This window comes from Nuphar pumila, chromosome 5 (genome assembly GCF_984573655.1).
Source record: "Nuphar pumila chromosome 5, dmNupPumi1.hap1.1, whole genome shotgun sequence".
NCBI lineage: Eukaryota > Viridiplantae > Streptophyta > Magnoliopsida > Nymphaeales > Nymphaeaceae > Nuphar > Nuphar pumila.
In genome coordinates, this window is record NC_143253.1 from 131,487,576 (window position 1) to 131,500,955 (window position 13,380).

Genomic DNA, 13,380 nt, shown 5'->3' on the forward strand with positions numbered 1-13,380 from the left:
CATTTTTGGAGTGGGAAGCAAACCACGTCCTTCGTGTCCACTTCGCCATTGCCCCCCTCGTCCTCGTCCTCGACCATAAGTCACTTCTGTGGCAAAAACTTCTTGGGAATTTGTATGAACATGAGTTTCTTCAGAAAAACCTTTCAGAGTCATTTCATACTGAATTAATTTAACTTATAACTCATCAAAGGTAGGAAGGGCAGGCAGACACAATAGTGAAGTGAGGATCATATTGTAGTCAGATCCCAATCCACTCAGAGTTTGTTGTACCATATATCACTGTCATTTACCGCACATCTTATAACTGCAAGCTGATCTGTGATGGTCTTCATCTTGTTCAGATATTCCATGATGGTCATGAAATCTTTTCTCAACATCTGAAATTTCCTCTTGAGAAAAACCATCCTCGCCTGTGAAACCTCTTATTACGTCTGAACCAATCTCTCCCAGAGCTGTAGAGCTGTACAATTGTCAGGGATAACAACAAGGACCTCTTGAGACAACGTAGAAGTGATGTATGCAACTACTGATTGATCTTTTCTTTCCCAGTTGAGGTATTCTGCATTCTTGACATACATAATTGAACTCACCCCTTTATCATCTTTGCCTTCTCTCGTAACAAATTCTGGCGGTGCTAGAGTGGTTCTATTCAGGTGACCTAAGAGACCTTGGCTCCTTATAAAAGGGATGATTTGTCTTTTCCAAATCAAGAAGTTTGAGGTATTCAACTTTTGAGAAACGAGTTGATTGAGAAAGCTTGAAGAAAGACTCGATTGAGAATAATAAGAATCCATGCAGAGAGAAAATTTAACAAGAGTGTTCACAGCAGTCTTCCCCCCCTCTTTTTTTTTTGAAGCCTTAAAGCTGGAGGTCACAGATTGTCAAATTTAGAAGAGAATAAGAATTGAGCTTTGCCTTACACTCTTGCAAGATTTGAGATTAACGTGCTGAAAATCCTTTTTACACGTTGAACTAAGTATTGATAGGCAAAAAAGAAGTTCCAACTGTGACAACAACTTGGAAGAAAAGTGAGAATAAGAGAAAAAAGAAATATCACACAGCAGAGACAAACACCGAGGAGAACTTGATATCCAGATCTGATGGTAGAGTTGCGTCAGATCTGGATACGCAGAGTAGATGCGAAGAGAAGATTGGGCAAAAAAGGGACAGATCTGGTGCACCAGATCAGACAATGTCTGAGGAAAAAGGAAAAGGAATCGTAGTTCACGTGGGTCGTTACTGTGTTTCACGTGAAACGTTTTCAGCGATTCACATGAAACAGAGTGCTTACGTGAACAAGATTCACGTAAAACTCAGACTCACGTGAATGAAGGCCCACGTGGGATGGGAATACACCAGAAATTTAGAAAAGAAATGGAGGAATGAGAGATAGACAGAAGAAGAAGAAAAATGAAGACCTCAAACCTCTGGCCGTTGCACCTTTCGAAAGCCTCTTCAGCCCTTAGATGGATCTCCACTTTGATACCATGTTAGAATCCCATCTGATACCTGTATTGAGAAGAGAGAGAGAGAACAGAAGAAGAAATGAGGGTTGCGGCTGTCATGATTTCAACTAATGAAATTGTGACCTAAACTTTGTATTAATACATTTAAAAGAACAATGGATCCGGGTCTGGTGCAATGTCTAGACCCGAAAGAGATAAGATAAACCTGTACATGAACCTCCTTAAACCTGTACATACAATGGACCCGGGTCGGGTCCTAATATCCCAGAATACACTTTTTCATTCTTCCCATGTAGCATATTTATCAGTCTTCTCCTTGGGTTCAGATTCTAATAGGATATGCTTCCTGCGGTGGCTTGAAACCGACATCATAAAAGTACACGTCCATCTAGCATAATTTGTCTCGTCTAATTTTACAGATGACCCATAAGAAAAAGGATTTGCAAACGCTTTGTATTCAGGCAATGACTCCACTTTCTGATCGTTGTTTTGAGACTCAGCCATTAAAAATAGCAAAAAAAAACTGCGTTACCAAAATTTAAGATTTCTCTGGACTGTGTCAATTCCAGCTAACTGTGGTAGACTGAACCCTCCACCATGATAGTCAAGCTTAGATCCACCAGGCCTGATATAACAACACCACAACAACCCACATTCACAACAGATCAGATCTGATCCGCAACATTAACAGATCTGCAATGAAGACAGATTTGAGCCACGCCATGTGACAGACTCTAAATCACCAACTGCAACGGCATAGTACACATCAACGCCAAGATATCAACCTGCTGCCTCCAACTTGCCAAATCACGACAATCCATCTTCAACAAATTTTAGGGTTTTCATCACCACGACGAGCAACAACAAGATCTGACTTCAGATCCAATGCCCGTCACCAGATCATATCCTTTCCATGGTGACAAACCAGACTAAGGATCTGAGGCTTGACCGACGGCGAGCTCCTGTGAGTCGGTGAGGCGAGCTCCTGTGTTAGAGGCCTGGACAGTGAGGCCAGATCTAATATAGATCTCCTTTGTCCACGTCTACCAGAACTGGTCGATATGCTAGCTTTGAGAAGTCGACCAGATCAATTTTAGGATGAAGACGAAGACGCAGGAGACTCAGGCGTCCAGAATCGAGAAGAGCTCTGATACCATGTTGCGTGAGGCGTGAATAGCAATACGACACCCAGAAAGATTGATTAACATTAGGTCTAATCTTCTTTAAATAGAGATTAGCCAAAATAAACATAATTACAATAAAGACCCAGAAATAATAGAAATTAACAAACTACCCCTTACTATTTAAAATAATGTAGGCACACGCCTAATACTCCTCAACAGGAGTATCAAAGTATATCATATTTTTCATTTTCTTTTCTTGAGTACTGGATGGTTGGTGAGGGACTCGTTGAGAATGGGATTGGTGGCATGTCATTCAAATGGAATTCAAAGAGAAAGCCAGGTGATTTTAGAATCTTCTCACCGAGATGTGGTGAAGTTAATTAATATTTTCTTGGAGGGAAGAGGTAAGCCAGGTATAGCGAATAGTAGATTATTTTATGAAATGTTGCAATTCAAGAGATACAATCTTGCCTAAAGGGGATGCAATCATTTATCCATAAGTTTGGCTGTGATGGCTATGGCTATGGCTATTGTATCACGACAGGATTTGGAAAGACTAGCCTCCAGAATGGTTTCTGAATACCTGTAATTTATAATTGAAGATATTTATGTACAGGTGCTGGTGGGGTCTTCCTAACCATTTAGAAAGGAATTTTTCATTTTTTGTTTGAATGTAACAAAGATCTGGTTCGGTGAGGATAATGTCCTAGTTTCTCATAAGTTGAACAGGTTAGCATTATTGATACTAGATAACACAACTGAAAGTATTTGTTTCTGGGTTGATGTTGGGCTCTTTGTCTTGACAACAGTTCATAGGCATTAACATGAATTCTCATATTGTTGTTAGCATGTTCTATGGTGGGTGACGCCTAGGGCAGTCAACGGGTTGGACCTGCAACGGATCTGGATAAGTCCAGTCCGAGCTCTGAATTTAAGGTACTAGTACTGGGTCTGGGACTCTGGTGGCTGCACAACCATATCTGGGTCTGATTACAGATATCACAAACAACACCTAGTCAAATAAAATTTTTGGGGTAAATTTTGGTTTTTTACATTGAAAATATCAGACCGCAATGGACTCGGGCATGAAAATTTGTAAATCATACCTGGGTCTATATAGTTCTCAGATCCTAAAAGTCCAACCTGATTAGCTAATCAGATCTAGATCACTAAGTCTGAACCTGAATCCCATCGGATCTGATCAAGTTATGTGTTTCTCATAGAGGTCAGACATCACACAGGTCACTTTAAACGTCTTTTCTTGATTTTGCCACACTTCTCTTTTTACATTGCTGCCTCCTTGTTTCTTTTTATTAAATGACGCCTCTCCTTTTTCCCTTTCATATGCAAAGACATTCTTTCTTTTATACACTATTATAAGAGTTCTTGGGTATTTATTCTTGAAATCTGTGTCACATGTTTCTTTTTCTTCCCTAAAATATAGAAGGTTGGTGTGGCCTCTATGCAAGGGCGGCACATGTTTAAAGGCATCTCTTATTTTAAAATAAAAGAGTAAAATTTTCCTCCTTTTGGAAGTGCATCTTTTGGGTTTGATGTTTCATGATATTCCAGCTAATATTCAGATGTGAAATATGCATTTTTTGTTGCATTTATTTTGATTGATATGTAATCAAAGAGGATATGTTGCAGAACGGAAATGAAATGCTGCATTCATTGAATTGGAATGATAAGAAGCAAAAGACTGATATTGGGACTGTTGCAAATCTTTTATTGTTTTTAATTAAGGATCTTTAGTAATCTCAAATTTATGTTATGACTAGCAATTCCTAAAGTACAACATAATACTACTGTCACTCAAGAAATTACTATTTTTTCTATGAAGGTCCTGCCTGTAATGTTCGATCATGATGCTTGTTTCTATGCAGATGTAATGCTTATGTGAAGGCATGGAAGCGACTTACTGTCCATCAGGCTCCAAATATCCTCACAATTGCCCTAAAACGATTCCAGGTTATTTATATTTGTTTATCAGTTATAATCTAAGAGAAACATTTCCTATTAGTGGTTATGTAATATTTCATTCCACAACTTTCAGAGTGGAAGATTTGGAAAGTTAAACAAGAGAATTACTTTTCCACATACTTTGGATCTAGGTCCATACATGAGTGAAGCAGGGGAATGTATCAATTTGTACAACCTTTATGCCGTTGTAGTTCATGTTGACATGCTTAATGCTTCATTTTTTGGACATTACATCTGCTATACAAAGGATATCCAGGGGAACTGGTACATGATTGATGATTGCAAGGTATATCTATATATGTCGTGAAATATTAGTTCCTGTTCTCTCAACTTTGTTGCCTGATCTTCCTTGCTGTCATTTTCAGGTGATGAAAGTTGAATTGGAGGAAGTACTCTCACAAAGCGCTTATATGCTCCTCTATAGCAGGTCAGACTTGTTATTGATGCCTAAAAGAACTCTGACTTTATTCGTATCATTGATTTTCTGAATGTAGAATGTTGGATGAGTGTAACTGATGACATGTTTGATATGGTCATCAGTTTCATGCATTTCAAATTTCAACTTGGATTTATTATTTGTAGTTTATTAAATAGAATGGCTTCAGATTTTTGTTCTAGAATTTACACTTAAGATGATATTTATGTTTTGCTGCTTTAGATTAATAATTTTGAATGTACAAAACCACACACCTATGTCACATAGGTGCGGGTGCAGATGTGGCGATGCGGCACTTTAAAAAACTTGGGTGCGGGGGTGCGGGGAGGGTATATATATAATTTTTAACAATTTTAAGTTAACAATGTGTGTATTTGTGCATTTATGTATATATAATATATATAATATAGATAAAACTGGATTTGGTTAGGGTTAAGTGAATTTACTTTTAGACAGAAATGGACTTCAGTGTGGTTGACTTCACCTGATACAAAGGAAGCCGTGTCCAAGTGTCGCACCCGCATGGGTGTGACGCGGGTGCGGTGCCCCTATTAGAAGAGTCCGTGTTACGTAGCCACACACACACATATGTATAGAGTAGTTGGTCTGTAGATGTGTTTGTGTTTGTCTATAGATGTGTTTGTGATTGTCTGTAGATGTGTTTGCTAGTCTGTATTTACTAAAAAACATGTTTTGGATTGAATTGACTGACACAAAGAAAAATCTCAAATTTTCATTGCAAAGTTTGGGTGCAATGCAGTTGATTTTCAGATTCTCTTAAAAACTTATCTGAACATAGAAATGCATGCAATGAAACACACACACACGTGTGTGTGTGTGTGTGAGTGTGTGAACTGGGGTAGCTGCCTACCCCCAGTCGAGCGAATGCTCAGTGGACATCCTAAACAGTTTGTCCTAAACACTTCTTAAAAACATAGTATCTTGTTTTTTACTTAATCACATATTCACGTGTTTTTTTACTTAATCAGCTTGCAGATGTGTTTGTCATTGCTTATTCACTAAAAGCCATGTTTTGGATCAAATCGATTTGATGAGAAACTTCGATTTCTGTTTCACCAAGTTTTGATGCAATATGAGCCATCCATTTTTTATCTCTCTAAATATACATCTAAACACACAAAAATGCCTAATCTAATACACATTGTCTACTAAGTAAGCTATAGAGAATACATCTATGAGTTCGGATTAAGCAAACACCCAAAACTTTGTCCCTTTGGAGCCGTTTAAGACGGTTTAGGTAAAGAGTTGCTCATTTCTGTGTGTGTGTGTGCCCATGCCATACCAAGTGTGTCTGTTTTGTGTCATATTCTCATATCCTCAGCCATTTGACGTTGATCATTGTACTTTGGGTACAGAAATTCTGTTGTATCCTAATTTTGTAAAAGCCAGCCTCATGCCGTGCCAAGTATGTCAGTCTTATGTCCTTTATACGTGACATTGTTCATTGTACTTTGGAAACAGAAATTCTCTAACATTGTTAATGTTGAGAGCTCGTTAAGGGGCTGTTTGGCCCATTCAACCTAAGATATGTGTGCTTCCAGCCTTGTTGCAGCCAAAGTTTTGCCTGAATAATATTTGGTGTTGGTCTTCCAAACACAGACTTGAAACCCTGAACCACATCCTCATTTACAAGCATCAGTGAAGAGGTGCAAACCATAGATTTCTAGCTCTGAACACATCATAAACGAGTAAAGGTTTCTCTGACAGTTCCATCCCCACCATTTTCAGGTAATGATAATGCTGCAAACCTGCTACACAGTATGCTGAGTATGTTCTGGTGTTTGGAAGAGCCGTGGACCATTTTTCATATTTCGTGAATATGTTGAGCTAGTGGTTGTCATTGCATTCGACATTAGGTTCTCATCTCATAGTTGCTTTCTTAGAGGAGTCTGTTGGAGTGTCCAGTTGTAGCCTTGTCTAACCCATGGCAGATGCTTGGCTAGTCTGGTTGCATGTAACAAGGATGAACATTCATATGAAGTGTCACAGGTATGGGAGAAAACTCTGATGAGTAAATATTGGGTATACAAATGAATGCAGGTATTCTATCAGAGAAAATGAAGTTTCACGGGGTGCAATAAAAATGAGAAAATATGCAAAACAAATATGTGTATTGCATTGACTGAAGTGCATGTTACCAAATAGACCAGAAATTTGGAGATCACTGGAGTAACGAGTTGCATTATTGTTTCATATATATGCCCATTGTTTGGGGAGACTTGTAATGGTTAAGGCTAAAATTCAGATTTTTCATTATATGACATAATGGCAACATAGTTGTGCCATACATGGATGTGTTATTTGGGATCCATCCTGGGGATTATGAGTCTAACCTTGTCATTTGTTTTTATTTTTGTTTATTGAGTGGGTTATTGGTTGTGTTTGGTTTGTCCTTGACCACAATGTGGTGTTTCTTCACTGGGTGCATTTTTGCTGTGGCAAATGGTTTGGATCTTAGGTAGGCTGTTTCTGATGTTTTCCAATCTTACAGGATACATGTGCGGCCAGTCACTGATAAACCTTTGGAAAAGTTGAATAAAAATGCTGTACAATCAGTGGGTACTACTGAAGAAATCCAGACTACTGAAGAAATCCAGAGTTCAACAGCTGAATCGGCCAACTTTCTCAACATCATCAGGCCTGAACCTTCTGCATCTCCTGGATGCCGGGTCACTGATAATCCTTTGGAAAAGTTGAATAAAAGTACTGAACAATCAGTGGGGACTACTGAAGAAATTCAGAGTTCAACAACTGAATCGGCCAACTTTCTCAACATCATCAGGCCCGAACCTTCTGCATCTCCTGGAATCCCGATCTCTGATTTGAGCAGGGAGCCTGAAGTTTCAGACCAAATGGAGGAGTCGGCTTTTGAGGTTAATGACATGACAGGAAAAGAAGATTCAGTAGCGGCACCTTTTCTGCATACAAGGCCTAACATGGTGGACCCATGTGATCGCTTTCATACTTCCAAGAGCTGCACTATACCTTCTGAGAACTCTATAACATGCAACAAGTCATCTTCATCATTTGAAATGTCCATTTCTAGAAATCACGAGGCTGATTCAGGTGCAGATGCAAATTATCCATTCCAAGGCGAAAACTGCACTGTGAGCTATAGCAAGTTCGATTCATCTGAAGGCCGGAATGGATCTTCATCAGTTGTGAATGTGTCATCAGAGCATGCTAACAGGACATTACTACATTGTGATCATCTCAAGCATGTTGCTTCCAATGCTGCCACACTGCCACCAGGGATTGTTTTAAATGGAAGAATTTGCTCAAACGGGATTACAGTTGACCACCCTTTGTTGTCTCCTAAGGAGAGCCTTACTACTAGATCGACGGAAGAACAATGTGGTGTTCCATCCATCTTCAAGAAAGTGGCAGATGTGATTATTGGAAATGGAAGAATTTGCTCAAATGAGAATACAGGTAACAGCCCGTTGATGTCTCCTAAGGAAAGCCCTCTTAGACCCTCAAGGAGACCAAGACCAATTTTTGCACCTGGTTTTCTCAACGAGATAGCTAAAAAGAAGCCATGATAAAGACAGGATAGATCAGAGGTTGGATCATGTTGGTCAACCTGAAACAACTGACACTAATTCTTACATCTGATGATAACATGAAAATTAGTAGACATTGCAATTGTTTTGCCCACTCTTTCAGCGGAGATGATGGTGAGATTGGGTAATGGCATTTCGAAGAATTGGATTGTTGAATATACGGCTCAGAATTGCTTGCAAATTGCAGAAGGCAGGAGTCATACTGGATTGCCTTGGATAGTTGATGTGCATAAGCTGCTAACGAGGTGCATGCTAGACATGGATTGGGTGCCCGCACATTCATATGACATTGGTGGCCGGATCTGCATAGTGGGAAGAGGAACTCTTTAATTGATGATGGGCATTATCCTCCTGCTTCTTCTATAACTAATTTAAGGTTGCATTCATTAGTTGTTATTCTTACATGGTTCTTCCCACTAATAAGATTAGTGGATCTAGTCCTTTGGGTTTCACTATTTATAGAAGCCCCTCAGCTGCAGGGCATGCTAGACAACTGGGATGTTTATAATATAAAGATGGTTCATGATAGTAAGTTTTCTTCACTCCCTGCTTTTCATGCACACACACATGCACATATATGCATGAAATTCACTGGTGCCCTACTAGCAAATTCTTTTTTCCTCTTCTTTTCTAGGCTTGCACATATGCACGTGAAGAACACATAATGCATAGAAAATGTATTCCTTTATTTGGGCAAGAGATATTCTCAATTCTAGGAAGTTGCAATCTGGTGATGTTCAAGTTGGATTTGTGGCATTTTTTTGTGAATGATAAGGTGAGGGGTCGTTATTAATTGAGCAGCTGATGAGAGCACCTAAAGCGCATAATGCACCAAAATTGGATTGTGGGTGTTGCTAACAGTCTTGCCCATATGGTTGGTGGGAATTTTGCTGCATCTTTCCTTATCAATTTAAGTGCATTGAAATTGTTTTTTGATGTACAAATACGACTTCGTATGTCACACGAAGTGATCGAGCAAACAAAGTTTTCAATGAATCCTGTTAGTTTAGGGAATGGACGATCATGTGTGGATCGTGGTGCCAGTAAAGTACAAATTGCAGGGCCTGATTAAATATAGATAACTGATAGAACCAGTGTCGCCAGAATTGGTTTATGAACCGAATAGTTTTCTAAAGAGATTCACAAAATCAACCTGAATCAAAATTGATTAGAATCGCTGGCGCATGGTTCTGCTGTTGCTTTATTACGAGAGGGTGGTGTATGTTCGCCCCCGATGATTCACTGAATCCCACGTCTGTGTTCGGGGCTTTGAATGAGCACCACGTATACAAGCACATGGGGCTTGTATTTTCGTGTATGTTGACATAACTTTGCATCGGACTCTGGTGTTGTTGCAAAGACTTAAGTACCCTTTCTTGCTATTCTTCTCATAAAGTGATGGTTTGAGAAAATGACAAAAATGCCCTTCATTCAAAAAAGAAAAAATAAACAGTTCAAAAAAGGACAAACATGTCCTCCATCCAGAAAGTCGAGGATGATGTTGACTCTTCAAAGTCTTCTTTTTTTTATGTTCAAAAAAAGGACAAACATGTCTTCTTCTTCTTTCTCCGTAAAACACTGTAAAACCCTCTCTCTCTTTAGAGAAGAAATCAAGGGAAACAAAGAGTTCTTCCTGGAGAAGGCCATGAACATCAACCCTCTCACTCTCTCTCTCTTCTCTCTCTACTTCTGTGCACATCCAACAGACGATCCTACATTGCTTTATCGTCATCTTCTTCTTCTTCCTTCTTCGTAAAACACTGTAAAACCCTCTCTCTCTCTAGAGAAAAAATCAAGGGAGGTAAAGGGTTCCTCCTGGAGAAGGCCATGAACACCAACCCTCTCACACTCTCTCCCTTCTCTCTCTACTTATGTGCCTGATTTAGAGTTTTTGCCCTTACAGGAGGGGGGTCCGGGGGCTCCCCCCGGCACGGATCCCGCTGCGCGGTCAGCGGGCGGGGGTTCAGGGGGGGCCGCCCCTGGCGGGGGGCTCGGGGGGCAGTGCCCTCCGGACCAATTTTTTTGGGCCTTCCAACAATGATTTTTAGTATTATCGGGCTTTCCTACAACAATTTGTAGTATTTTCGAGTCTCCAACGAAACACTATAGCGATTTGTAGTGTCTTTCGCAAATCGCTATAGCGATTTGTAGTGTCTTCCGCAAATTAGGACCAACTTGTCAGAGCCATATCTCCCTAACCGAAGGTCATATTCTAAATCCGTAAAAAGTAGTGTCTTCGTTATTGAGTCTAGTTTATTTCTATAAATTTTCAGCAATTTCTATTGTCATTTCATTCCTCATTTTAACTTCAACGATACATTACAACCACAATCATCAAAAGAAAGATTGCCCAAGCTAAGAGTCACCGTTCTCGCCCTCCTCCTCGACAGCAACCCAGTCGGTGCAGTCGCGCTGATGATGGCCAGCAGAAGCTCCACCACGTCGTCATCCTCTCCCTAGCAAGGAGGTCTCAGCGGAGCCGTCGTTCCGGTGACGGGTGTTCATCTCGTTCCGGTGACGGGTGTTCTACGAAATGTAAATCCCCCCTCCTGTAAGGGCAAAAGGCCATGAACACGCTGGGAGGAGCCCTCAGACCCCCCTTCTGTAAGGGTAAAAGCTCTGAATCAGACTCCATAACTCTTCAAGTTGAATGATGCTACCCACATTGGGAGGAGCTCTCAGACCCCCCTTTCTGTAAGGGTAAAAACTCTAAATCAGACTCTACAACTCTTCAAGTTGAATGATGCTACCCACGCTGGGAGGAGCCCCCAGACCCTCCTCCTGTAAGGGTAAAAACTCTGAATCAGGCTCCACAACAGTAAATGTGCAGGTCAGTCGGTGCTTGATGGAGCAATGTATGATCTTCTAATGGATGTGCACAGAAGCAGAAATAGAAAGGAGAGAGAGAGAGTGAGAGTTGAATGATGCTACCCACGCTGGGATGAGCCCCCAAACCCTTCTCCTGTAAGGGTAAAAACTTTGAATCAGGCTCCACAACAGTCAATGTGCAGGTCAGTCGGTGCTTGATGGAGCAATGTATGATCTTCTAATGGATGTGCACAGAAGCAAAAATAGAAAAGAGAGAGAGAGAGAGTAAGAGGGTTGATGTTCATGGCCTCCTCTAGGGGAGATTTCTTTCTCGGATAATCCTGCAGTGCAGAGACTGAGTCTTAAATAATCATCTTCGGGGCACTTAAGTCTTTACAACCACTCCTTTTCAAGAATCGTCATTTTTTTTGCACCAATGAAGGAGAGGGTACTTAAGTCTTTGCAATCGCATCAAACTCCAACGCTAATTAATGCTGACAAACATGGGGATACGAGACGCACATGCTTACATACGTGGTGCTCTTTGGGACCCCCGATCATGAGATGTAGCTAACTGCCCTGTTCGGGGGGGGGGGGGGGGGGGGGGGCGAACATATAACCTGCTTTGCTTTATTACGGTTGGGTTAGGTAAGGCTGGGTGGTCGTCTCCTCAACCTGGAGTTTTACCTGACAGGGAGGCAGGCCCATTAAGTGACCCGATTCCCAGTGAGGGTTTTTTTGTCAAAAAAAAATGAATAGAATAAATTTGAATTGGTCGATTTAAAGTTTTAATTTTAAAAAAATAAAAATATTAAAAAAATCATCTAAACAAGGAAAGTGCAGAAATAAAGTGAATGATGAGGTTCAATCAAATTCTAAATTATGCATTTAAAACAATATAATAGCAATAAACATCATAATGGTGAAAATACTGAAAAACAAGAGAAAAAATAAATCAGGCTGATTTTCAGTAAGTTTGGTGCTGATTCAATTTTGACAACACAGACTAGATCTATGCCACAATTTTAGGTGAAATCATACTGCAGTAGTTTTATGAAAAGTAATTCTCTTTTTGTTACATTACTTTGTCTGTTGGGAAATTACAACCAAGCGAATTAGAAAAAAGCTGTGCGCAGCTGATTGGCTATTAACGAAGATCTGCAAATCTCTTGGTTTAAGAAATGCTTGGCCCCAAAATTCGTTCGTAGAGGTAGTTTAGTCAAATAAATGATTAAAGATGTGCTCAATGGCAATTTAGTAAAAAATAGGTGATCAAGTGTAATAACCTAAAAGTTGGGCAGTTCAATAATGTTTTTTTTTTGATAGGCAAGCCGGGGTTAGGCAGAACCCTACCAGTTATTAGGATTTGAACTTGCAACGTCCCAACACACAAGGTGACGTGCACTAGCTGCTCCTACCTGACAGTTCAATAATGTTGATTAGCTTCGCAGCCTATTACATTTACTCTAAAATAATTTGTGTTTAGGTGTGAGACCCATGTCAAATGTAAAATCCAATCAGGTTCTATTTGGGAGTGGGGGTTTGAGAGGGGGATGAGAGTGACATGAGCGCAGAGATAAGAAATGTATGATGAGACTGGGATTGTAAAATACATTATTGTGATGTGTAATTGAAAGAGACTCATCTCCACTCTCATCATTATTTTCATCTCAAATCTTGACTTCCAAACGCCAACATGGGTAGGTCGTGAAAATGCTTCCCATCTACGGCTCCAAAATAGATACTCGATCAAACATGATTTATCAGGGTGACACAATGAGGGAAAAGAGTGCAACAAAAACATAAACTCTCTAGAACGAAATGACCTGAAAGCTTTTAGGTGTAAACGTATCACCAACAAATCCATTCAAAATGTTTTAATCTGCCAACAATTTATCCTCCTAGCTTCAGGTGTGAATGCATAAAATATAGCCCACCTAAACATATAAAGGAACATTAACTGGTGAAGAGCTACTTTT

At 40.0% G+C, this 13,380-nt stretch overlaps 1 protein-coding gene across 1 annotated transcript in view; it reads left to right on the forward strand.

Annotated features, from left to right (window-relative positions):
- The window catches only part of LOC149838762 (ubiquitin carboxyl-terminal hydrolase 18-like), a 39,263-nt gene extending 30,138 nt beyond the window's left edge, over nucleotides 1-9,125 (forward strand). Inside the window, exons 8-11 of the mRNA XM_090006798.1 lie at nucleotides 4,477-4,561; nucleotides 4,647-4,859; nucleotides 4,939-5,000; nucleotides 7,522-9,125. Coding sequence (XP_089862924.1) covers nucleotides 4,477-4,561; nucleotides 4,647-4,859; nucleotides 4,939-5,000; nucleotides 7,522-8,572 — 1,411 coding nt within the window. The 3' untranslated portion in view covers nucleotides 8,573-9,125. The remainder of the gene's footprint in view (nucleotides 1-4,476; nucleotides 4,562-4,646; nucleotides 4,860-4,938; nucleotides 5,001-7,521) is intronic.
- Nucleotides 9,126-13,380: the final 4,255 nt, after the last annotated feature.